Below are 24,518 nucleotides of genomic sequence, written 5' to 3' on the forward strand. Positions count from 1 at the left end.
CAGCTTCCCGCGCGTCATAGGCGCTGCCCCTGGACCTAGAGTTTCCTGAAAGCCACCGGGCTGTGCAGTTTAGGATTCGGGCGTGCTCCTGCTGTGGGAGGTGAGCCGGCTTCGGACTGAGAGACTGCTCATGTTTCCTCATAGCAGTGTGGAATAGTACCCACCCTGACACCTCAGTTGGCTGCGTGGTGGGACAAAAGGACGAAATTCTTGAAAGCCAGGACGCTTGATTGCCGTCTGTGTCAAGTTTGTGTAATCTCTGTGTAGCCCCACACCACTGTGTAATATTAACCTTATTACATTCCTCATCCCCCCAGTTGAACGAGAGTGCTCTAATATTACTGTGAGGACATGAGTACTATCTTAAATCCACCTGCGGAACCAGGTGGAGTAGAACTCAATAAATAAAGTCTTATGCGCCAGTGCTAGGTTCCAGAGCTAAAAAACGGAACAAGACAAGGTCTTTGCCCTCAGTCTGGCTTTTGGTCTTCCTCGGGTATGATGAACAGAGTGTCAGGGCTGATATTACATATTGTTCTCCCAGCCTTTTGAGTTTGTAGGGTTGTGTCCATTTTACAGAGAAAATCATACACAGTAAGGAGTAGAGTCAGGATTTGGACATTGATCTTTCAGTCTTGCAAGCCCTTGAGTTTAAGGCAGACCTCAAAGTTTCCCCTTCAGTTTGGGCTATTATGTGTGTTTATGTATAAAGTGACAAAAAAAGGAAATAATTCTTCTCTCCTTCATAGGGTGAGAACACTCACCATTTGGTGTAGAGTCTTATTTTATGGGTTCTGAGGCATTAAAGAACTCAGAAAGTTTGTTTAAAAAAAAAACAAAAATACTAGCACAGCGTGGTTAGCACTATATGAATGTTGGCTAAATATTTGTATAGATATAGGTGTAAAAGTCTGAAGCCCATTTTTAAAACCTGTTGCTCTTTTCCACTCAACACTAGTATTCTGGGATGACTGCATTTCCATGAACAATGACTCTCCCCCATGGTCTGCTGACAGAAATTGGGCAGACTATAGCAGTTCTGCCCATGCTATCTGATTTCACAACGTCCATACAGCATCCTCCTTTCTGCAGTCATATGTAATGGTACTTCTAAACCTGTTTTTTCCATGACTTCCTTCTATCAGAGCTCAGATTAACAGCTGGTGACTCCAGATGAAGAGTATATGAATGTTTGTTGTATGCTGTTTTAACTTTTTGGTAGGTTTGAAATGTTTCGAAATAAAATGTTGGGTGTGAGTAGAACACAAGCTTTAGAGAGCAGTAGACCTGGTGTTTAAAACCAAATTCTATCCTTTACTAGTTGTGATAATTGGGCAAGTTTTCTAACCTCTCTCAGCCTGGTTTCTGCCTCTGAATTGTGGGTAATGAAGTAGCTTCCTCCTAAGCTGTTATGAGAATGAAATATAAAGTGCTTGGCTAGGTGCCTGGCAACTGGAAAGCAGGCAGCTGTCATTTTCCAACTACCTGAAATCTGCAGGGCTGAGGTAACCATTCTAGTTCCCTGCTCCCCACCTCTAAGCACGAAAGCCCCCAAACCTCTCTAGCCAAATGCAAATGTCTGGCAGTTATTTCAAGGCCCCATGATAACATTGATGTCCTGTCTCAAGCTTCATTTCATTCAGATTTCCCTCTCAAAAGCAGTCCTTTCTATCTTTGGCCAAATTCCCAGCCTTGTGGCCAAATTGCCCACCAGTCAAGACCAGTCAGTCCATCACTTGTCCCTTCCTACCACCTTCAAATGATAGCCACAAGCCTGTCATTGCTGCCCCCAAATTCATGGCCTGAAATGTAGAGCTACACATCTTTTGATTCTATTCATCTGAGAACCATTCAGGCCAAAGCATCACTAACATAACTCCAGAAGTACTTCTGGCAGGACAAAGCATTGCACTTATTTCCACCAGGTTGCTACTTTCTTTGTGTTATATTTTTCAAACAGGTGAGATTGCACCCTGGCCCTTGTTCCTGTTAATTCCCAGGATAGCAGATGTTATATAACTCTTTTTCATACCTACTGTTATAAGTTCTCTTCAACAGACTCTCACCTCTCATAATGCCCCTTTAACCGGTGCCTTCTGATCATCCTAAACATTTCACCATTTCTGAACATACCCTGTCCTTCAAGCTGATCGGCCTATTCATATGGAAGGCTGTTCCTTCCATATGGAATGCCTTTCACTGCTTTCAACTAGCAAATTCTCCCATCCTCTGCACTCCAGCTCAATGTCACCTATCTAGGATGCTTTTTCTCCCTTCAAGTTATTCATTTATTCCCTGCACTCACACCATGCTTCATACAGAGCTCTCCCTTCCTAGACTCTGAGCTCTTGGAGGATAGGAGCTGTGTCTTATTCATCTTTGTGCCGATAGCACCCAACCTAATACCTGGCTGTGATAGGCCTTGACAAATATTTTTATTGATTGATTTAGGGGGAGAGAGAAAGAGATCAATTTGTTATTCTACTTGTTCATGCATTCATTCATTGATTCTGTTTTTAATTTTTTTTTTACTGTTTATTTTATTGATCTTAGAGAGAGAAGAAGAGAGAAGGAGAAAGAGAGACAGGAGCATCAATCTTTTCCTGTATGTACCCTGGCCGGGGATTGAACTGGCAACCTCTGTGCTTTGGGGTGATGCTCTAACCAACTGAACTATCTGGCCAAGGCATTGGTTAATTCTCATATGTGCCTTGACTGGGGATCAAACTTGAAAACTTGGTGTAGCAGGACGATGCTCTAACCAGCTGAGCCACCTGGCCAGGGCCAACAAATATTGCTTGAATAAATAAATGAATGAATGAATAGATGGCTTTGCATTTATATTCAGATTTTTTGTGGGTTTTTTTTTTTGTTTGTTTGTTTGTTTTTTAGCGAGAGAGACACAGAGGTACAGATAGGAACAGACAGACAAGAAGGGAGAGAGATGAGAAGCATCAATTCTTCACTGCAGCACCATAGTTGTTCAGTGATTGCTTTCTCATATGTGCCTTGACTGGGAGTGGAAGGACTCCTTGCTCAAGCCAGCAACCTTTGGGAAACCTTTGGGCCTAAGCAAGATACCTTGGGCTTCAAGCCAGCAACCCCGCATTCAAGCCAGTCACCCTGGGGTTTTGAACCTGGGTCCTCTGCATCCCAGGCCTACACTCTATCCACTACAGCACTGCCTGGTCAGGCTCTTTGGGTCATCTTTATGTACATGGTCTGGGGCTCTCACTGGAGCCCAGAGTGGAGTATTGGAAAACTGTCCAGATTCTCCATTTGTGAGTGAGTCATGATAGGCCCACTGAAACTGTGCTTATTTTATAAGGGACTCTCTTCCAGCCTGACATTTCCAGCATGCTCTCAAATGTGAAATCATATTGTTTGACATGTTACCGAGTTGTACATGGGAATTAGTCAGACTTCCCAGTGGGACAGTATAGGGTATGGGCCAGCACTTTATCAATAAGTGTTCTCATGTATCCACTTGGGAGCACCATCCTTTCATCCCCCTCTGCCTTAACACAGCAGAGCATATCACAGCTGCATGTTCATCAGCATGGCTGGGCTACTAAGGGTGAGTCTGTCATCTGATGTTCACCTTGCCTTGCCTCTGGAACCAAGCACCTTCAGAGTGTTCAGCAAACAGGTGTTACCTGGCTTAATTTCAGCTCAGCATATGCCTAGGTTTCCTACAGCTGCCTGGTTGTCACATGTGCCTGGCCCAAGGGAGCTGGGTAGCATGGAAATGCACCTGCTAGTGATGGTCTCACATAGGTATGATGAAATTGCCCAGAAGACAAATGTCTGTGCTAGAGTCTAAACTCTGTTTTGACTTAGAAGACTAAATGGTGGTGATTAAGAGCATCTGATTTGCAAATGTTATTTTAATGCAGTCTGACTTATCTGACATTGGAAGTTATGTAATCTTTTTTTCCCTTAGTTTTTCCACTTGTAAAACAGAAATGATAGAACTTTCTTATAGGTTATTGTGGGAATTTAATGTTTTGGGGGGTTTTGTTTTTAGTTGTTTTTTTTTAGAGAGAGGGAGACAAGAATGGTGGGGGGAGAGAGATAAGAAGCATCAACTTGTTGCTTCACTTTAGTTGTTTATTGATTGCTTTTCATATGTGCCTTGACCAGGGGGCTCAAGCCAATGACCTTAGGCTCAAGTTGATGATCCCGTGCTCAAGCTGGTGGACCTTGTGCTCTAGCCAGCGACCTCAGGATTTCGAACCTGGGACCTCAGCGTCCTGGGCCGATGCTCAATCCATTGCGCCACCACTGGTCAAGCATGAGATGTTTTGTTTTTTTATTTTTTTTAATGTTTATTTTATTGGTTTGAGAGAGAGAGGAAGAGAGAGAAAGAGACAGGAACATCAATCTGTTCCTGTACGTGCCCTGACCGGGGATCAAACCAACAACCTCTGTGCTTCAGGACGATGCTGTAATCAACTCAGCTATCCAGCCAGGGAAGGCATGAGATGGCTTTTAAAGTGCTTAATACAGGCTTAAACAAAATAAAGATTCAGTAAATGAAAGCGGCTGCTTATTATTATTAGACACTTTGACCTATTTGCAAATATAGTTTCTATGTCACAGTGGACAGCTGGTCAGCATCTTAAGTTGGCCTCTGAAATCATATGTCAAGGGCAAGGCTTTATGCTGCCAAGCTTCTCTCCTCGCTCATTATGCCGTCTGACACGATAAATCTCATCCTCTGTGTAACACCCAACCTTCAGAAGTCATTTCTTAATATTTCTTTGGGTTCTGGAATTTGGAAGGCCCATGAATTCCTTTTTAAAACATTAAAGCTGGCCCTGGCCGGTTGGCTCAGCGGTAGAGCGTCAGCCTGGCGTGCAGGGGTCCCAGGTTCGATTCCCAGCCAAGGCACACAGGAGAAGCTCCCATCTGCTTCTCCACCCCTCCCCCTCTCCTTCCTTTCTGTCTCTCTCTTCCCCTCCCACAGCTGAGGCTCCATTGGAGCAAAGATGGCCCAGGCGCTGGGGATGGCTCTGTGGCCTCTGCCTCAGGCGCTAGAATGGCTCTGGATGCAACAGAGCGACGCCCCAGAGGGGCAGAACATCGCCCCCTGGTGGGCATGTCGGGTGGATCCTGGTCGGGCGCATGCGGGAGTCTGTCTGACTGCCTCCCCATTTCCAGCTTTGGAAAAATGGGGAAAAAAAAAACAAAAAAACAAAAAACCATTAAAGCTGAACTGGTCCTCAGACATTATTTTATCCACACCACTATTTTGCAGACTGCTAAGGAAACTGAACTCTGAACAGGGAATGAGCTGTACCTAGTGTCACATGTAGGGGGTAGCAGAGCTGGAGCCAGAACCAGGTTTCCAGATGTGATGACCCTCTCTTTCTGATACATGTTGCTGTCCCTCCTAAAGTCATGCTCTCAGAGGCCCAAGCCGTGCCTCCCCTTGGTCTTAGACTTCTCAAGGCCTCTTTGCTCCTTTCTGAGTAGCCAGCTATTTCTTTTCCTTGGTAAGCAGCCAGCACCTCCAAGTAACTTGACAGGGGCCCAAATATAGCTCTTTATGGGAACAGCCTGGTGCTGGGACAGGATACAAACTGTGGGACACATGCTGGTGCCATCACCCAGGGACTGGGGACCCCAGCACTAGTCACTGGCAAAGCTTCATTCTTATTCTTCCAAACTCAACAAACCCACTCCCACCTTGGGGTACATTGAGTTTTAAAGAGATTTGAGACTGGACTCTTTCCACTGTTTTGCTCTAGTTCTCATTTTACAGATAAAGAAACCGAGACAGAGTTTAAGGAACAGACTCAAGTTCATACAGCTATCAGAGCTTTGATTTCAATCTAGGTCTCTGACTTCAATGAAGTGGTTAGGGTTATAGTTGTAAAATAGAAACTGTAAGACGTATAAAATATGTTGCTATGAGGATTAGATAAACTCACGAAGGTGAAAGTGCCAACAGAAGAGTCACTTGAGGGAAGGAACCATCTTATTCATCTTTACATCACCAGTGCCTGATACACTGTTGGTAATCAATACATTTTAAAAAAATATATCTGCGAATGTATAAATTGATAATGAATGAATGAATGAATGAAGAAATGAGCCACCTAGCAGAGGTGCCTGGAACACAAGAAGTTTTCAATAAATGCTTCTTTTCCTCCCTCACTCTGGAGGGTGGCAGCCATATCTGCATTCTGTGAGCCTGGCACTTGGTAGGCCTTGATGAGTGTATGTAGGTGGAAGGGTGAGTGTCAGGAGCATTGAGCCTTTGGAGGTCTAGGGAAATGCATCTCTTTTCAGCCACAGCAGAGAGGTGTGCTCTGAGCTCCAGGGAATGGCGTGCTACCTTGGCCACACTTCCCTCCACTGAAGGGTGAGGACCACCCATCTTTAAAGCCCACCCTGGCTCAGTAGTTACCCAGACTCAGAGTCAGGGCCAGCTGCATGCACCAGGGGAGGGCAATGGCAAATCCTTCCAGCTGTAGGACAGCCAGCGATGAATACATGGCCACCAGAGAGCAGAATCCTCTGTCCAATCAGACCCAACTTCATTCCATTCTTCCATCCCACCTCTCTTTTTCTGTCTTCCTGGGGCTTCAAATCTCAGTCCCCTGTTTCTGATAAATGAGTTAATGAGTATCTACAAGAGTGCCTGGCATATAATAGGTGCTCAATAAATGTTGGAATGAGTAATTGAATAAATGAAAACAGGACTGAAGGAAGAGACAGGCTAACTGATGTGTGTCTATTTATTGGCACAGGGTCCTACAGGGCCAAGACCACACCCTTCCCACCCTCTTCCCTGTAAAAATAAACTCTGTCCTTCCCTCTCCCTATTTTATCTGCTCTCCTGCTTGGTCCAGGGAAACTCAGTCACCCTCTAAGAGTTGTGCCTCAAGACATAGGAACTAGCATCCCCTTTGCATACACACTTCTGCTCTAGGCCCAGGGAAACCGAGGCAGCAGGAGGCTTCCCAAGTCCCTCAGGGTTCCCCTAAGAGCTGAGCACAGTTAGTCTGTCAGTGAGGGCCGGCAGCAGTGTGGGGAGCAGCAGCATGGGGGGCATGACGCGGAGAGCAGCCCCTGACGGGGTGCAGAAAGGAGCTGGGTCCTCCCCCACTGAGCACTGTGAGCCTCCAGAAGCAGCACGGGAGGCTCGCCGCCCAGGCCCGGTGCTGTCGGAGTGCAGCAGCGCAGCAGGCCCCTGGTCCCCAGGCCAAACGAGCTCGGGACTAGAGAGGCTGACTCCTTCCTATGGGAGCTGGTGCCCCCACCCAGGCCCGGTGCTGTCGGAGTGCAGCAGCACAGCAGGCCCCTGGTCCCCAGGCCGAACGAGCTCGGGACTAGAGAGGCTGACTCCTTCCTATGGGAGCTGGTGCCCCCACCCAGGCCTCCTTCAAGCAAGGTGACATGGAAGGATATCATGGTAAATGGTGGAGGCTCTGGGGGAGGCAGGGACACCCTCAAAGCAGAGGCATGGTGTGGTGGCTGAGCAGGGACTGGGACTCATGTCACCTGTGGTATGGAGGGGCTGGGCCCAATCGACCTGGCATTTGCTTTCTCCAAACTCCAGAGCAAACAGCCTTGCTGGGCAAGCTGCCCCACACCCTCGCAACAGTTGGCCATTTCTCCCCAGACCCAGGTCTACCACACTTCACACAGCTGCCCTGGGTTCATGGGGGAGCCGACAGGGCAGCCGAAGTGCCGCAGGAAGTCTCGGGAGTTGGAGAGAGTGCCCAGCACGCGGAAGCGGGCAGGGCTGTGGGGGTCGGTCACCAGCCCCTCGTGAGAGCTCTCGGGTGTGCGGACCGAGCACCACACCTGTGGGCCAGGACAGACACGGGGTATATGGTGTCTAATGCAGGCAGGGTCACAGACTCGGCTGCACAGAGCCATCCCAGGGACACAGACCAGCACTGCCTTGCCCCTCAGCTCAGAAGGCCTCAGGGACACAGGGGGCAGCTCAGCCAGTCCCCAACCCCTTGCTGTCCGCACTCAGGGACGGGACTGCGCCCTCCATCCCAAATTCCTGAAGGCCTTTCTAAGCTGCCCTAGCAGTGGGGTTGCCCAGGACCCACATGTCTGAGGGAAGAAGCCCCCCCCCCAGAGGCTGCCTGCTGTTGTACAAAGTACCTAGAGGAGACCTGCCTGAGTCACACTCTGCCACTTACTTTATTCCTGGAGAGCCCTGGACGGGCCACTTTGTCCCTGAGCTTTAATTTCCTCCTCCACAGCCACCTCACAGGAACATGGTGAGGGTCATCCTGCTCCCACCCCATCCCCCTCAAGCAGGGCAGCCCTGCCCTTTGAAGTCTGCAAAAGCCCCCCGAAGACTCGCTCTCCTCAGGCCTCCTCACAGGCTTTGGGGGGCCCCAGCCAGGAGACTATAGGTAGGAGGCCTCCCCAGACCACCTCCGGCCCCATTTCCTAATCTCTCCTGCATGCCCCAGACTTCTAGTGACATGCCCAGAGGGAGTGGGAGAGGGGCAGACCCCGGCCTCCCAGGAGGGCAATACCTGGGCAAATCCCACGAAGAAGAGCTGGTGGTTGGTGAGCCCCACAGCTGGCAGCTGCTGCTCCTGCCCATGCTTTCTCAGCCATGCTCTGTACGCCTGGGGTTGGGCACAGGAGTGACAAGTCCGTCAGGGCCTACCCACCACCTCCACCACACTCCTCCCCAGGGTGGGTGGCCTCTGCCCTGGAGGGCTGGCCGGGCCACTCACATTGTAGGCAGCCTTGAGCCCTCCGTTGTCAGCGATGTTCTCCCCCAGTGTCTGGCGGCCGTTGAGCTTCTCCCCGTTGACCTGGTACTGGCTGTACTGCTCCTCCATGCAGGTTGTGTGATTCCGGAAGGCTGCCAGCGACTCGTTCTGCCACCACGGCCGAAGGTTCCCTTCCTTGTCATACTCACGCCCTATAAAGAACAAACTTTTATACCCCACTGAGACCAGAGCTCATCCCTTGGGGTCGGAAGCTCTCCCATCCAAGGTCCCTTCAGCCTGCTCCCAACATTCAAGGCCTTGTAGGAGCCACTGGGAATTCTAGGCTGGAGGGAACAACTCCATGGGCCTCTACCTTGGTCATCAAAGGCATGTGTCAACTCGTGGCCCATCACCACACCGATGCCACCAAAGTTCAGGGCCCTGGTCGGTGAGAGATGCTGAATGAAGACATGGTAGAAGGACTTGTGGATCCCCCTCCAGCCTTGCCCCCAGCCCACCCAGAGGCCCAGGCTCCACACCCAGCCCCGCCTGCCCCAGACACACTTGGGGTGGTTGCGAGCATAGAAGGGGGCCTGCAGGATGCCGGCAGGGAAGACGATTTCATTCTTGGTTGGAAGATAGTAGGCATTCACTGTCTGGGGGGTCATGCTCCACCTGGGTGGGGGGGAGAAGGGGATGCTCAGCCTCCTGACTCGCCTGATACTCCTCCCAGCCCGGCAGCCTTGACCTACCTCCTGCAAGGACTTGTGCCCTGGTTCGGGATCAGTCTCGCCCCACCCCAAGCCCTGGAAACCCCCCTGCCTCTCTGCTGCCCCAGGTGTCCATTCTCACTGATCCCGGCTGGGAGGCTTTCGAAGTTGGTCAGCCATCACTTTAGCAGAGAAGTTGTACAAATTCAACATGTTTTGGAAGAAGGAATCTTCAGAGACTTCATACTGTGTCAATGGTGGGAAGTAGAAAGCAAGCAAATGAACAGGTCAGAGAAGATAATAGTCCCAGTTTGGCTACTAATTAGCACCTCTCTGAGCCTCAGTTTCCTCAACTGTAAAATGGGAGTAGAATATCTTGTAAATAATAATCACCAATACTTGAAGAGCACTTATGAAGCAGGTACCACTTTTTTACATACTGCGTCCTTTTATTCGCACAACCCCTTAGGTAGGCATTAATAGGACCACCAATTTACAGATGGAGAAACTGAGGCTCAGAGAGATTATATAACTTGTCCACAGTTACATAGTTAGGTAGGGGTAGAAACGGGATTTGACTCAGGTTTGACTGCAAATCCCTGATGGTTAACACTGCATTCTACTAATGTCTGGCCTGCAGCCTAGCACAGAGCCAGCACTTGAGCAATGTAGGTTACCTACATCGCCTCTGAAAAGAATCAACAAGCATCTCCCTTTCTCCTAGAGCAGCAGTTCTCAACCTGTGGTCGCGACCCCAGCGGGGGTCAAACGACCAAAACACAGGGGTATTTATTATACAATACAGTTCTATTTTTATTATTATTATTATTATTATTATTGTATTTTTCTGAAGCTGGAAACGGGGAGAGACAGTCAGACAGACTCCCGCATGCGCCCGACCGGGATCCACCCAGCACGCCCACCAGGGGGCGATGCTCTGCCCCTCCGGGGTGTTGCTCTGTTGCGACCAGAGCCACTCTAGCGCCTGGGGCAGAGGCCAAGGAGCCATCCCCAGCACCCGGGCCATCTTTGCTCCAATGGAGCCTCGGCTACGGGAGGGGAAGAGAGAGACAGAGAGGAAGGAGAGGGGGAGGGGTGGAGAAGCAGATGGGCGCTTCTCCTGTGTGCCCTGGCCGGGAATCGAACCCGGGACTTCTGCACGCCAGGCCAACGCTCTACCACTGAGCCAACTGGCCAGGGCTGTACAATACAGTTTTAAATAAAATATGTATTTCCGATGGCTTTAGGCAACCCCTGTGTTTTGGTCGTTTGATCCCCGCCGGGGTCGCGACCCACAGGTTGAGAACCGCTGTCCTAGAGCTTGAGCTCCAGCTATTGAGCCCAGAGAATAGTGTCCACCATGGGGCTCAGTCCACCAATAGTGTTCAGACCTGGTGAGTAGATTCACTCACCCCATCATAAACATCATCCAGCTCTTTAGGGTCCAGGATGAAGTCCGGGAAACCAATCATATCATAGATGGCATCTGCCTAAAGAGACCACGTTAAGGATTTACCCCCTAGGATCCCAAAATCCTGTATCCTCCACCCCAACCTCAAGATGGCGCCCCAACCCTGGCCACAACTCACTTTCTCCTTGGCTGCCTGGCGGGTCTTATCATCCATCCAAACCAACTGTCCCAGGGCCTCCTCGAAGGCGGTGCGGATCTCGCTGATCATCCCCTCGGCCTGGGGGGGAAGGGGTACAAGTCTGCCTCCCACTCGCATTAGCGAATCCTTCCTCCCCCCGTCCACCCTCGTGGCCCATGCCTGTCCTTCCAGGGGAGCATGTGGGAGTGCCCAAATTCTTGAATAAGCCTGAGCATCTGGGGAGGATGAGAAGGAAACACAATTTGTGAAGGTACTGGGATTGTGGATGGCTTTTTTCTAAATCCAGAATATTAATTGACAACTTAATTGAGTTAATATTATAATTTAATATAGTGCATTGATTTTTATCTGATTGTGAAGGGAAGGCATTAATAGCAGAAAATTTGGAAAACTGAGAACTAAAGAAGAAAATAGACCACTTATTACCCCTTACTCAGAGAGAACTTCATTTGACATTTGATAATCTACTTCTAGTGCCTTTCTCTACCTGGATTTACATATATATGGAATATGGAATTATATTATGCAACATATATATATTTTGTAACTTACTTTTTTTTCACTTATAGATATATTATCAGTTTAAGGCTGCCTCAAAGTCCATCCTAACCACAATTTATTTTTCCATTATCCAGCGATTAGATATTTAAGCTATATTCATTCTTCCTTATTATAAGCAGCACTTCCATAAACATCCTTATAGATAATACTTTAAGCACATTCATATCATATCCTAATAAATAATATTGTTTTTCTAATTAAATAGGTAACATAAACTCATTATAGAAAATTTAGAAAATGCAGAGAACGTTAAAGGACAAAAAGAATGCATCATAATGCTCATACCCAAAGTAGTCAGTATTAATTTGTTAATGTACTTCCTTCCAGTTTTTTTCCTATCTGTACTCACAAATATGAACAGTGAATTTTAACTAAAACAAGGAGTAGTGCTGGAAGAACCTTGAAGACTCACAATTTCCTTGCTTTGCTGGTCAAACGTGGCCTTCACAAAGAGGGAGCCCAAAGCGAAGCCAAGGGCGTCATCCGTGTTGGAGATGCAGGTCTGCCACCTTGGTGTGCAGGACTGTAAGGGACAAACAGCCAGGCCTCCCAGAGATGGCTCTGTCCTCCAGGCTGAAGGTCTTTCTATGTCTCTGGGGCCAGCCCCTCTCAGCTCTGGACAATGGACGACTGGGTTTGTCGTGTCATCTCTCCCTCGAACTCCAAGGAAAATAAGTGGGCACTATCCCAAAGTGTGCCAACCCCAGCAAGGAAGCCTCAGAAGGAACATATGTGCTGCCCACTCTGTTCTTGGCACTCTTTTCCTCTTAAGTTCCTAAGAGCCCATTGGGGGTTCAGACGTGTCTTTGCTCAGCTCCACCTCTCAGTCTTATACGGGTCAGTCCCCCATACCAGAAACCCAGAGTCACCAGCTTCCTCCAGCTTCCTACCCCTACATTCAATTTACCACCAGTTTCGACAAAGTCTACTTCGTAGTCTTCTCTCCTGTCCACCCTGTTGCCACTTCCCTGCCCTACAACACTATCATCTCTTGCCTGAAGATTGCAGTGTTCTCCTAACTAGACACTCTGACTCCATTCTCATCCCACCTCCTCTGCCATGCCCCTCTGTCTTCCATTTAGCTGCCAGAAAGACAATCGAATACATAAATTTAACTGGGTCCTCTCCTTCAAACCATCCCATGGTTCCCCATCCCTGAAAAACTCAATGTCAGACTTCTAACACACACTCAGGCCCAACCATGGCGTGCCCCAGGCCCCCCCCCCTCGGCCTCTCTGTTGCCATTTCCAAGCTCATACCAGCCCACATGCAAACCCACCATGCTCCCTCTGGCCTCTCGGATTTGCACATCCTGTTCCTTCTTCCTGGACTGCCCTTCTCTCTAGTTTTCTTGATGAACTCATTCTTCAAATGTCACCTCTTCAGAGAACCTTTCCTGATGCCCTCATCCCCCCAGGTAGAATGTGCTGTCCCCACCTCTGTCCTATAACATAAAGAAAGCCTTTCACTCAGTGTGAGCTCTTAACCCCCCCCAAATATATGTTTGTTTTATTTACATGTCCACTTCTCCTACTTAATGGGGCATATTTAAACTAAGAACTGCGGCCTGACCTGTGGTGGTGCAGTGGGATAAAGCATCGACCTGGAAACGCTGAGGTCTCCGGTTTGAAACCCTGAGCTTGCCTGGTCAAGGCACATATGGGAGTTGATGCTTTCTGCTCCTCCCCCCTTCTCTCTCTCCTCTCTATAATGAATAAATAAAATCTTTAAAAAATAAAAATAAACTAAGAACTGCATTTATTCATCCTCGTCATCATCATCAAAGCTGAGTGATGCCGATGCACTGGGTAGGTGCTTCACTTACATTAACTCAATCCTCATGACAACCCTGCAAGATATTCCTGCTTTACAGACCAGGAAACATAGATTCAGAGGGGCTAGGTGACATGACCAAAGTTCATAGGCTAAAAAATGGAGGAGTTGGGTTTATAACCCAAGTCAGCTCGACTCCTAATCCTGTGCTCCATACTACACCACGAGTCAATTGGTGCCTGGCACACAGGAGATGTGAAGCATCAGCTGCATTGGGCCGGAAGGTGGGGCAGAAAGAGAGCCTACCTTTTTGGTGCCATAGAGGGTCTCCAGCAGCTTCTCCTGTGCAGACTCAAAGCGTCGATCCAGGCTTGAGGTTGTCTTCTGTACCAGGTTCCAGATCAGGTAATTGTTCAGGATGCTGGCGTCCAGACCAGAACGTAAGAAAAGGGCAGGTGGGTTCCCGTCTCCACCCCAAACCAGCTCCATGAATGTGCAGGCAGCAGGAGTCCTGAGAGGCACATGTAGCAGCTATCCCAGAATCCTCCTCTCTCACCCTGGGACCACACACCAGCCTGTATAAGTCAGGTTGGAGCAGGGATACAGGTCACTGGTATACCCCCCTGAAGCCCTGGCCTTGGGGAGTAGCCTGCAGACATTCCGTTTTGATGTCTGGAACGTCCAGGGCCTTGTCACATCCTTCTGTATCTGACTATGCCAGCTCCCTATGCTGTGCCTGCTTGGGACTGAATGACGTCCTGAGCCCCATTCCCCCATACCTTGGCTCTGTGTGGTTGATGAGCTCTGACACCTGCTGTAAATAATCCATCCCATACACCACCACAGGCTCAGAGTCACTCAGCTCCAGGGGTGACAGCAAGAAAGACAGGAACTCCAGCCAGTCCATGGAGGGCGCCAGGGTCTGGGAGCAGAAAACAATCTCAAGTCCCCCTGTTTGCCTGCCTGGCTTCCAGCAGACACTTCGCCCCTTGAGAATTTTGGAGCCTGAGAGTCCTTCCCACTGCCAAGGTAACAGCTACTAGATGCTTTGTGGCCTCTTTTTTTAATAAACCCATTTCCAAGACTGAGTGCTCCTCAATCTGGGAGCCCAATCACTTATACACGGAAAAGCACCATGTGTGATATTCAGCTGGAGTGCAGATATTCACAGATCTTCATGACAGTGGATAACATACCATTCCCCTGACAGCACCTAGCACCCCTCCATACTTGGCCTCTCCTCCAGAAAGCCCTTACCCAACTTCAGGCCCTAGGAGATGCTTCCATGTCTCTTCTGATTACTCTGTGGATTCTTTTTTTTTTTTTTTTTAATTTTATTTATTCATCTTTTTTTTTTAGAAAGGAGAGAGAGACAGAGAGGAGAGAGAGACAAAGAGAGGGAGAAGGGGGGGAAGAGCTGGAAGCATCAACTCCCATATGTGCCTTGACTAGGCAAGCCCAGGGTTTGAACCGGCGACCTCAGCATTTCCAGGTCGACGCTTTATCCACTGCGCCACCACAGGTCAGGCACTCTGTGGATTCTTATACAAGTTGTTATAGGTTTTTTAATTCATCTCTCTATGCATGCCCAGGGAACATAAAAGGGACCAAGGGATGGCCCAGTGAGAGATGATCTCAAATGGACACCACTTTTCTTACCAGGACAGCAACTATGCAGCTGGGAAGCTCAGAAAAGCAAGGGAATGAGAAAAAGACTGGCCGTCTCGGGAAGAGGCCTGGAGAGAAGCGGAGCCACCGTGCCGGGGGCTGGCCCTCACCGCTGTCTCCGCCCCCCGCTGCCCCACCTGCAGCTCTGCTGTCTCCGCCCCCCGCTGCCCCACCTGCAGCTCCGCTGTCTCCGCCCCCCGCTGCCCCACCTGCAGCTCTGCTGTCTCCGCCCCCCGCTGCCCCACCTGCAGCTCCGCTGTCTCCGCCCCCCGCTGCCCCACCTGCAGCTCTGCTGTCTCCGCCCCCCGCTGCCCCACCTGCAGCTCTGCTGACTCCGCCCCCCACTGCCCCACCTGCAGCTCTGCTGTCTCCGCCCCCCACTGCCCCACCTGCAGCTCCGCTGACTCCGCCCCCCGCTGCCCCACCTGCAGCTCCGCTGTCTCCGCCCCCCACTGCCCCACCTGCAGCTCTGCTGTCTCCGCCCCCCGCTGCCCCACCTGCAGCTCCGCTGTCTCCGCCCCCCGCTGCCCCACCTGCAGCTCCGCTGTCTCCGCCCCCCCGCTGCCCCACCTGCAGCTCCGCTGTCTCCGCCCCCCGCTGCCCCACCTGCAGCTCTGCTGTCTCCGCCCCCCGCTGCCCCACCTGCAGCTCCGCTGTCTCCGCCCCCCGCTGCCCCACCTGCAGCTCCGCTGTCTCCGCCCCCCGCTGCCCCACCTGCAGCTCTGCTGTCTCCGCCCCCCGCTGCCCCACCTGCAGCTCTGCGATGCTCATCTTGTGATAGATCTTCTCCTCGTCCCGCCGCTGGTCCTGGGGCACTGTGATGTTGGCCAGCTGAATCTCTAGCTCTAGCACCTGCCGCATCTGCTCCCGTGTGGAGGCTGGCTGGCCGCCCAGCAGCACCCCCAGCTCTTCCATGTAGTCCAGGTAGGCGGTAAGCACCTGTTAAAACCCTGAGTCATCCTCATAGCCCAGTAACAAATCCTGCCCAAGGCTGGAAGGGTCTGTTCTGGCCACCACCTCTGCTTATTATCTCTTCTGCTGACCTCAGTACTGCTTAGCACTGACTCTCTGTGGTCCTCCTCCCAGGGATGACTCCTCACTCTCACCCCGAAGCCCTACCCCGGGCTCCCTCAATCACCAAAGGCCATTTCTCCTTCCACTCCGCTAACAAGTTTTAGATCCCTTAATATCCATTCTCTAGGCTTCAGATTTTCTCATTTTCCCCAGCTCTCCTTTTCCTTGCTGCTGGTGCCAGAGGAAGAGGTTTGAATATCAATCTCAGTCATTCCAGCTCCTAATAGGGATGCTTAGTTCAACCAATGATCTTGATGCCTACCCTGCCCACCTGACTTACCCCTTCTTCTCCCTACTTCCTTACCTTCAGCTTGAGGCTGACTTTTGATACTTTACTAAACCTTGCTTTACTCTGAAGTTTATATCCTATCTGAACCGTTTGCACTGCAGCTTCCTTTAGATGCTGGTATAGGACACTTCCTGCCCGTGACAAACTAGCAACACTCCAAGAGCCTTTCTCCTGCCCTGTCCCAAATCCTGGACCGTGCAGTTCTCCCAACATTTGAGTTTCTATTTCTTTTTTTTTGTTGGTGTTTTTTTTTGTTTGTTTGTTTTTGTATTTTTCTGAAGCTGGAAACGGGGAGAGACAGTCAGACAGACTCCCGCATGCGCCCGACCGGGATCCACCCGGCACGCCCACCAGGGGGCGACGCTCTGCCCACCAGGGGGCGATGCTCTGCCCCTCCGGGGCATCTCTCCTCCGTGACCAGAGCCACTCTAGCGCCTGGGGCAGAGGCCAAGGAGCCATCCCCAGAGCCCGGGCCATCCTTGCTCCAATGGAGCCTTGGCTGCGGGAGGGGAAGAGAGAAACAGAGAGGGGGGGGGGTTGGAGAAGCAAATGGGCGCTTCTCCTGTGTGCCCTGGCCAGGAATCGAACCCGGGTCCCCCGCACACCAGGCCGACGCTCTACCACTGAGTTTCTATTTCTTTTGGGATAAATGCTACACTTGACCCGCAATGTTCATTCATGATATAGGTCTACCTCCCTGTCCAGAAGGACGTGGGCCCCTCTCCCTTCCTGCTCTCCTTTCCAGCCTGTCAGGGGGCCATACTCCTTCCCACCTCAGAGCCTGTGCACAGCTAGCTGTTCCCTTTGCCTAGAGCCCTCTCTTCACTGCAGTCTACACTGACCCTAGGACTAGGCTGGTTGCCTGTTACACCATCAGAATGCCATGCTTCTCCTCTATACAGCCCCAGCTGTGAACAGGATGTACCCAGCTACTTCATGCCGTTTCCCCCACTTAGAGGGCGGTGGCAATATCTTACTCACCACAGGCCTAGAAGTGGGTCTGGCTGGGGAGTTCTCGATGTTTGTGAATGACTGAGAAAAGGATAAATGACTCTCCTGGTTGTTCTACTCCATAGTAGCCTCCTCTTCTGGCTCTTTTTCTCCCATTACCCTTAAAAAGGAAGGATTTGCTTCTCTCCTTTCTCTGTTCTCCCCTTTCTCTCATCTCTCCCAAAGCCCTTGTTTAGGTTTCTAAGGAGACAGTCCTCAAGGCCACGGCTCCCTCTAGGTCCATCCTGTCTCTAGGGTCACACCAGCTTTCACAGCTACTGCTGACCTCTCCGTAGAGCTGGTGCCCAGGGCCTCCACACTCACACATCTAAAACTAAAGGCTCTCGCTCCTTGCATCCTTCCCCCTCCCACACCGTATGAGGTAGACGCTATGATGAAGAAACAGCCTGAAAGAGCTAGCTCACTTTGCACCAAGACACAGAGCTGGGGCTGGAATCAAGGTCTGAGTCCAAAGTCTATCCTTTTCCTATGACATCACATTGTTTCCTCTGCCCCTATGCGCCTCGGACTGGTTCTTCAACAGCCACCCTGCCATCCCACCATCACTCGGGTTGATAGCCTCAACTCGCTTCACCTCTTCCTCCTTCTACTTCTCTCTTCTAATATCTGGTCACCAAAAATTCATGATTCAAGCTTATGTCTCTTGTATCCTCCCCTTCCTAAATTCCCTCTGCTACTTCCCCCATTGGATCCTTATAGACCCGGAGCCTTTGTACTGTAGAGACTCTTAGCTGATCTCCAGACTCCCTCTCTTGCATCTACTTTTCATACCCAGCCACACTGGCTTCCCAAAACACTGCTCACTGGGTCACTTCTCTCTGCTCTGGAGCATGCAATGGCTCTGAGGCCTATACAAAAACTCAGGGTGCCACTGCAGGTCCCTTCCACAACGGGACCCTATCCACCTTCCCAGCCTCTCGTCTATCTGCTTGGAGCTCTCCATTTTGCCAAACTGGACCCCTTCCCATGGTCCAAATACACCTTAGCCTTTCCTTCTTCAACAGTTTTGTTTAGACTGTTCTCTTTACCCAGCATGCCATCACCCACCCCTAGATATTCTATAGGGCCTGGCTCACTGTAATCCCGTTAGGACACCTTGTCTGGCTACCCGAGTCTCTCCTGAGTGCCAGAGACCCTCTGAGTCTTATTCTCAGATAACTAGGTTCATGATCCCATCTACCCTGAAAGATTTTGTAACTCTGAAATGTCCATCTCAGAATCCCCCCCCCCCCACTGCACTGGCACACTGTTGGTGCCTATAACATGGTTTCCTGGAAGAAGAAGGGGGAGGAGGGGAGGAGGGGAGGAGGGGAGGAAAGGAGGGAGAGAGGGAAGGAGGGAGGGAGGGAGGGAAGAAGGAAGGAAAGGAGGAAAGGAGAAAAGAAAGGAAGGTAATGGAATAGAATGAAATGGAAGGGAGGGGAAGGAGAGATGAAGGGAGAAAGAAGGAAGGAAGGGTAGTCAACTCACTAGGTGACAGGACAGGCTCACCTTTATTCCTCACCCTAACCCTTGACAAAGTAAGCAGGGATCAGCCCACCTCAACAGGGAAGGGTGGGGATTCTCCAGATGCTTCTTACTTTCTCATTGGCGGTCCTGTTTAGGTAGTAATCTCGAGAGGGTAGAAAGAGCCCAGACTGGTCCACCTGCAATAGCAGGGTAAAGGAGTAAGCCCACCTCTACCAAAACCTAGATTCTTGTGCAGGGGGCCACCCCAGCCTGCCAGTCATAAGGGAGTAAGGGAGGAGAGGCTGGGCTCAAAAAATGGTTCCTAGCTCCCTCCCCAGCTTCCCCAGCCCTGTACCTGTATAACATTGCTGTTGGAACTCTTAGAGTCAGCACTGACGTAGACAGTGAAGAACGGGGTGGCTCTGTAGGTCCCTGCTACTGCCTTCAGCACCTCCATGAAGCTGTCCTGGTCCCAGGACCCCGTAACATTCCAACCACCAATCTGAGTAGAGGCCATAGGGGAACCTATGGCACAGGGGCCCCCAAAGCTTCCAGGGGCCACATCCCCCGGGTGGGCTGCCTGCCCACAGCCCACTCAGGGACTCTACTTTTTCAATGAGGTCTCGCAGTGGCTGGGCTCCCAACTCCTCAATGCGCTCCACCTGTAGGCAGGATAGGTAGAAGCGCTGTGTCTTCCGCTCAGCTTCGCTGCTGGAATTGAAGGTGGTGCTTTCTGTGGAGTAGAATTCAGGTAGCAACTATGCTGACTGCTGAGAGGGCTCCTGGGCCTGCACTTGGTCCCTCTTCTTGCCTTCTGAACAAGGGGCAGTCCTTCTAATGTAGAACCGGGAAGGCTGGCCAAAACAGCCAAGTGTGGCTTCCTCTCCCCTGGCCACCAGGAGCCGCCAAGACCGCTGAGCACTACATGCTCCCTGGAGCCACCACACCTCAGCAGTCTTCCAAACAGAGCGCAGAGCAGAGTCTCTTCATTATATTTAGAGGTCTGCCTCCTCAGACCTATCTCCACCTCTCAGGAGCCCTCTGCTCCCTGCACTCCTTTACCCCAGGGGTAGTCCCAGTCACCTGGTTATTTATCATTCATGAAGATTTATGAAGTAGCTACTAAGTGGCAAGCCTTATGCTGCACAGGAGGCAGGTACTTGGCACAAGCCTCTCTAGTAAGCCCACTCACCAAGCAGGTGCTTCAGTATGGCCTGGTTCTGGTCCCAGAGGCTATTGAAGGTGTTCCAACGAGAACGCCCGGCAGGGAGGGGGTTCCTCCGGATCCAGCCTCCGCACGAGAACTGGTAGAAGTCCTCACAGGGGCTCACCCCACGGTCAAGAGTCTCCAGGATTTTCCCAGCCACGCGAATGCATGCCTCTGTGAGGCAGGTGCTGTGGGAGGGGTCTGTGGCAGGGAACACAGCCAAGGATAGGGTGCTGTCAGTCAGCATGGGAAAGAAAAATGCTTTGAGAGAGGCCAAGACAGCAAGAAGTCTGGGAAAAGAGAAAAGCCAGGGGAAGGTGGCCCCAACCAGAGAATATCCTTGAGGCCCTCAGTCTCCAGAGTCCCCACAGCTAGGAGTGCTGGTGACAGGTCCCCACAGCTAGGAGTGCTGGTGACAGTCCCCACAGCTAGGAGTGCTGGTGACAGGTCCCCACAGCTAGGAGTGCTGGTGACAGTCCCCACAGCTAGGAGTGCTGGTGACAGTCCCCACAGCTAGGAGTGCTGGTGACAGTCCCCACAGCTAGGAGTGCTGGTGACAGGTCCCCACAGCTAGGAGTGCTGGTGACAGTCCCACAGCTAGGAGTGCTGGTGACAGGTCCCCACAGCTAGGAGTGCTGGTGACAGTCCCCACAGCTAGGAGTGCTGGTGACAGTCCCACAGCTAGGAGTGCTGGTGACAGTCCCACAGCTAGGAGTGCACCTACCTCTGTGGTACTGGACCCGCAAGGCCACAAAGCAGCCCAGAAGCAGTGCAGCCAGCAGGAGAGAGACACCCGCCAACACCAGCTCCAGCTGGGTGTGCGCGCCCAGGAGGCGTCTCCTTCTCTTCTGGAATCCCACCTGAGGAACACAGTGGGGCAGAGGGCTAGCAAGCTGCAGGTGCGGCTTGGGGGGATCCAAGATCACAGAAGTCCTCCTAGCCGGTGAAGGCACAAGCAGTTTCCAGAGCCATGGAGCAAGACGCTACTGAGGTTAAGTCTGGGCCCAGGGACAATGAGGCAGGCTGAGTTGAGTGCTGGACCTGTTTTGTGCAACGTCATGGCTTAGAGTCACCTCACCATAGTCCTAGCGCAGAGGCCAGAGTTGGAGCAGAGGTGGGGGCAGGTGACCCTCCAGGACAGCCAAAACCTGCCGGGTGTGCCAGGCGTCCTGCCAGGGCCGGGGCCTGATGAGGAAGGGAGAACCGCGCTGCCCACCTCCACGGCGTCCGGGGAGGCCCCGCCCTCCGCGGGGGTCTCGGGGGCGTCCTCGTCCCGCAGCACGGCCCGTTTGTACTCCACCATCTGCGGGAGAGTCGGGGCGCCCGCCCAGGTCAGGCCGATCGGGCCCCGGGCCCCCCGCCGCCTCCCGCCTGCAGCGAGGCCCCTTCTCCCTGACCCAGCTCCGAGGCCTGGGCTTGGGGTCCCCTCCGGCTGGGAGCGGGTGCACGCCGCCGGGTCGTCAGCCTCACGCCCCGCCTGAGACGGGGGGCTCTGCCCCGGAGCCCCGAGCCCACTCACGTTACCGCCGCCGCCCAGCTCCTGCAGCGCGACGTTCATGGTGGAGCCGGGGCTGCGGCACCTCAGGGCCCCCGGAGGCTGGCCCGCACCCAGGCCGCGTCCTCGGCCCCCAGGCCGGCCCCGCCGCCGCCCGCCATCGCAGCTGCCGCCGCCCCGCCTGCCCCGGCCCCGCAGCGGCGCCTGGGGGTGGGGGACGCGGGGGAGGCCTCGCCCGGAGCCGGAGGCCCGCCCCGCCGAGCTGCGCGAACCTGCGGCCCCCGGAACCGCCCCCGGAACCGCCGGAGAGCTCGCCCCTCTGAAGGGCCAGCCCCCATCCCCGCAGCGCCTGCTCGCAAGCCACCCATAATTTACACTCCTTTGAACCTGCTGATATTTCCGGGCCCAATTACCCATATTGCAGGTCCTCCCATCCCCTTTAAACACCTTGGAGAAATTAGGCTCTATTGAACATTTTCCCCAGCAGTGCGCACCGCCGCTCTTCATCCATCACATGCAGAGCAGCACACAGGAGTTGACCCACATACAGGGTGTCCACACGGTCTCTACACACAGAGACCCAAAGTACGCAGGCAAACACCACCCGGCCCAACACACGGTCCACACACACACAAGATGCTCTCAGCGAATGTAGCACTGCCCACTCACACACAATGTGTGCATGCACACAGCTCTCAGCCCAACACACTCTCACACACGCAGCCCACACTCCGACTCTGCTCTTACATGTTGCTCCAAGACTGCACTTTTACTCTCCAAGATAATTGTCGTCAGATTATCTCACAAAGGGAGGGTTCCAGATGGTGACAAATTGGCAGGGAAAAAAACAGCCATCCACAGATATTTAAAGAAAAGACGTGTTCACACTTCTAACTTGAGGAAAGCAAATCATTTTATTTGGGAGGTTTACAAGAAGGAAAGAGGGGGGGAAAAACCCCAAGCAATATTTAACAGAAAGGCAATGGTGTGGCATCTATGCATCTGCCATCTGCCTTCCATATTGCCGTTCCTTCACCAGGCCTGATGGTGCAGCAGTCTGCTACACTGGAGGGTGCCAACGTGTTTTCTTTTACCATGGTTTTTTGTTTGTTTGTTTAAGTGCTTCGTCTTCCACCCTTTCTCCCCAACATATTACAGGAATTCTACCTGGGAAGTCTGGGAGTGGTGGCAAGTCCATATCCATTTCTTGACTTTCTCCTCAGTTCTCAAACATCTTGCTGCATGTGATTCTTGTGGCTGAGAAAAGGTAGATGATAAATGAATCAGGCTGAGAAATGTTGGGCTGCTTTCTTTGGCATCTTCCACCCCAAAATTGCATGTTCTCAAATAGGAGACAGTGTGGTGTCATAGTTAGGACGAGAGATTCTGGATTCAGACTGAATCTCCTCATTTGTAAAATTGAAATAAGAATAATACCTATTCCAAATGATTGCTGTGGGAATCAAATAAAACAGTACCAGTGAAGTGCTTAGGACAGTGTCTGACACATGCCAGCACTCAATGAGTTAGCTGCTGTTAGTGTTGTCGTTATTAAAATCCCATAGGTAGAAAGGAGAATTGAAAGGCTGGAGAAAGCCTGTTCTGTTTCCCAGATAGCAGAAGAGGCAGATGGGTTCTAAATTAGTTGGGTTCCCTGAGCAAGGAGGTTTCACATCCAGCATACTGAGGTCTGCAGCCACAAGGCCTTGGGATAGTTGCTTGGGACAAGTCTCTGGAGTTGTTCACATTCCCTCTAATGACAATGTGGCGCTACAGCATGTACTTCTTCTACCCTACTCCCAAGCCTGTATGAAGAAAAACACGATAGCAGGGTTGGTCCTTCCCCGTGGGAAATTCCAAGACATGTCATGTGAGTGTAACCAAAGCTACTACATAAGGACTTTCTAGCAACAGAAATAAGAAATAGTTCCATGACTGCTGCAATGTCATATTGGAAATAGCAAGTTTTTATAGCACTTAACTATGAGCCAGCCACTGTTCTAGGTGCTTTACATCTATGTACTCATTTATCTTCATGGCACTTATGAAGCCATTTTGCAGATGAGGAAAAGTGAGACATGAGAGGCTAAAAGTCATACAGTAGCAGAGCTGGGATTCAAACCCAAGCAGTCTGGCTCCTTTCTGGAGAGAAGTTGGCACTATAAATAGAAAGGAGGCTATACTTCTTCCCAACAGTAGTTGCTTGTCTTCTGCCACATCCTCTCTGGAAGACTAAGGGGACACACATCAATTTTTTAAAATTGATTTTAGTGAAAAAGAAAGGGAGAGAGAGAGAGGAATATCAATCAGTTCATGTATGTGCCCTGACTGGGGATTAAACTGGCAACTTCTGCACTTCTGGACAATGCTCTAACCCAGTGGTCCCCAACCTTTTTTGGGCCATGGACCAGTTTAATGTCAGAAAATATTTTCATGGACTGGCCTTTAGGGTGGGATGGATAAATGTATCATGTGACTGAGACAAGCGTTGAGAGTGAGTCTTAGATGGATATAACAGAGGGAATCTGGTCATTTATATATATATATATATATATATATATATATATATATATATATATATTTTTTTTTTTTTTTTTTTTTTTTTTTTTTTTTTCATTTTTCCGAAGCTGGAAACAGGGAGGCAGTCAGACTCCCGCATGCGCCCGACCGGGATCCACCCGGCATGCCCACCAGGGGCGATGCTCTGCCCCTCGCCCCGCTGCATCCAGAGCCACTCTAGCACCTGAGGCAGAGGCCACAGAGCCATCCTCAGTGCCTGGGCCATCTTTCCTCCAATGGAGCCTCAGCTGTGGGAGGGGAAGAGAGAGACAGAGAGGAAGGAGAGGGGGAGGGGTGGAGAAGCAGATGGGCTCTTCTCCTGTGTGCCCTGGCCGGGAATCGAACCCGGGACTCCTGCACGCCAGGCCGACGCTCTACCACTGAGCCAACCGGCCAGGGCCTCATTTTTTAAA

At 51.3% G+C, this 24,518-nt stretch overlaps 1 protein-coding gene across 6 annotated transcripts in view; it reads right to left on the reverse strand.

Moving 5' to 3' along the window:
* Positions 1 to 6,193: 6,193 nt before the first annotated feature.
* The window catches only part of ECE2 (endothelin converting enzyme 2), a 36,776-nt gene continuing 18,451 nt past the window's right edge, over positions 6,194 to 24,518 (reverse strand). The window contains exons 1-19 of one of the 6 annotated variants that reach the window (XM_066346792.1): positions 21,994 to 22,108; positions 21,130 to 21,354; positions 20,776 to 20,911; positions 20,037 to 20,252; positions 19,453 to 19,577; positions 19,200 to 19,346; positions 18,976 to 19,041; positions 15,772 to 15,960; positions 14,133 to 14,275; positions 13,660 to 13,774; positions 11,993 to 12,103; positions 10,999 to 11,097; positions 10,822 to 10,899; positions 9,552 to 9,655; positions 9,264 to 9,374; positions 9,073 to 9,140; positions 8,721 to 8,911; positions 8,514 to 8,609; positions 6,194 to 6,614 (exon numbers count right to left, since the gene is read on the reverse strand). In XM_066346792.1, the coding sequence (XP_066202889.1) occupies positions 6,594 to 6,614; positions 8,514 to 8,609; positions 8,721 to 8,911; positions 9,073 to 9,140; positions 9,264 to 9,374; positions 9,552 to 9,655; positions 10,822 to 10,899; positions 10,999 to 11,097; positions 11,993 to 12,103; positions 13,660 to 13,774; positions 14,133 to 14,275; positions 15,772 to 15,960; positions 18,976 to 19,041; positions 19,200 to 19,346; positions 19,453 to 19,577; positions 20,037 to 20,252; positions 20,776 to 20,911; positions 21,130 to 21,354; positions 21,994 to 22,053 (2,301 nt within the window). In that variant the 5' untranslated portion in view covers positions 22,054 to 22,108 and the 3' untranslated portion in view covers positions 6,194 to 6,593. Of the gene's footprint in view, positions 6,615 to 6,765; positions 7,819 to 8,513; positions 8,610 to 8,720; positions 8,912 to 9,072; positions 9,141 to 9,263; positions 9,375 to 9,551; positions 9,656 to 10,821; positions 10,900 to 10,998; positions 11,098 to 11,992; positions 12,104 to 13,659; positions 13,775 to 14,132; positions 14,276 to 15,771; positions 15,961 to 18,975; positions 19,042 to 19,199; positions 19,347 to 19,452; positions 19,578 to 20,036; positions 20,253 to 20,775; positions 20,912 to 21,129; positions 21,355 to 21,570; positions 21,733 to 21,993; positions 22,109 to 24,518 lie in introns of those variants that run through there. The other 5 variants (XM_066346789.1, XM_066346791.1, XM_066346793.1 and 2 more) reach the window with 5 other exon arrangements.

Source organism: Saccopteryx leptura, chromosome 8 (genome assembly GCF_036850995.1).
Source record: "Saccopteryx leptura isolate mSacLep1 chromosome 8, mSacLep1_pri_phased_curated, whole genome shotgun sequence".
In the NCBI taxonomy this organism is placed as follows: domain Eukaryota; kingdom Metazoa; phylum Chordata; class Mammalia; order Chiroptera; family Emballonuridae; genus Saccopteryx; species Saccopteryx leptura.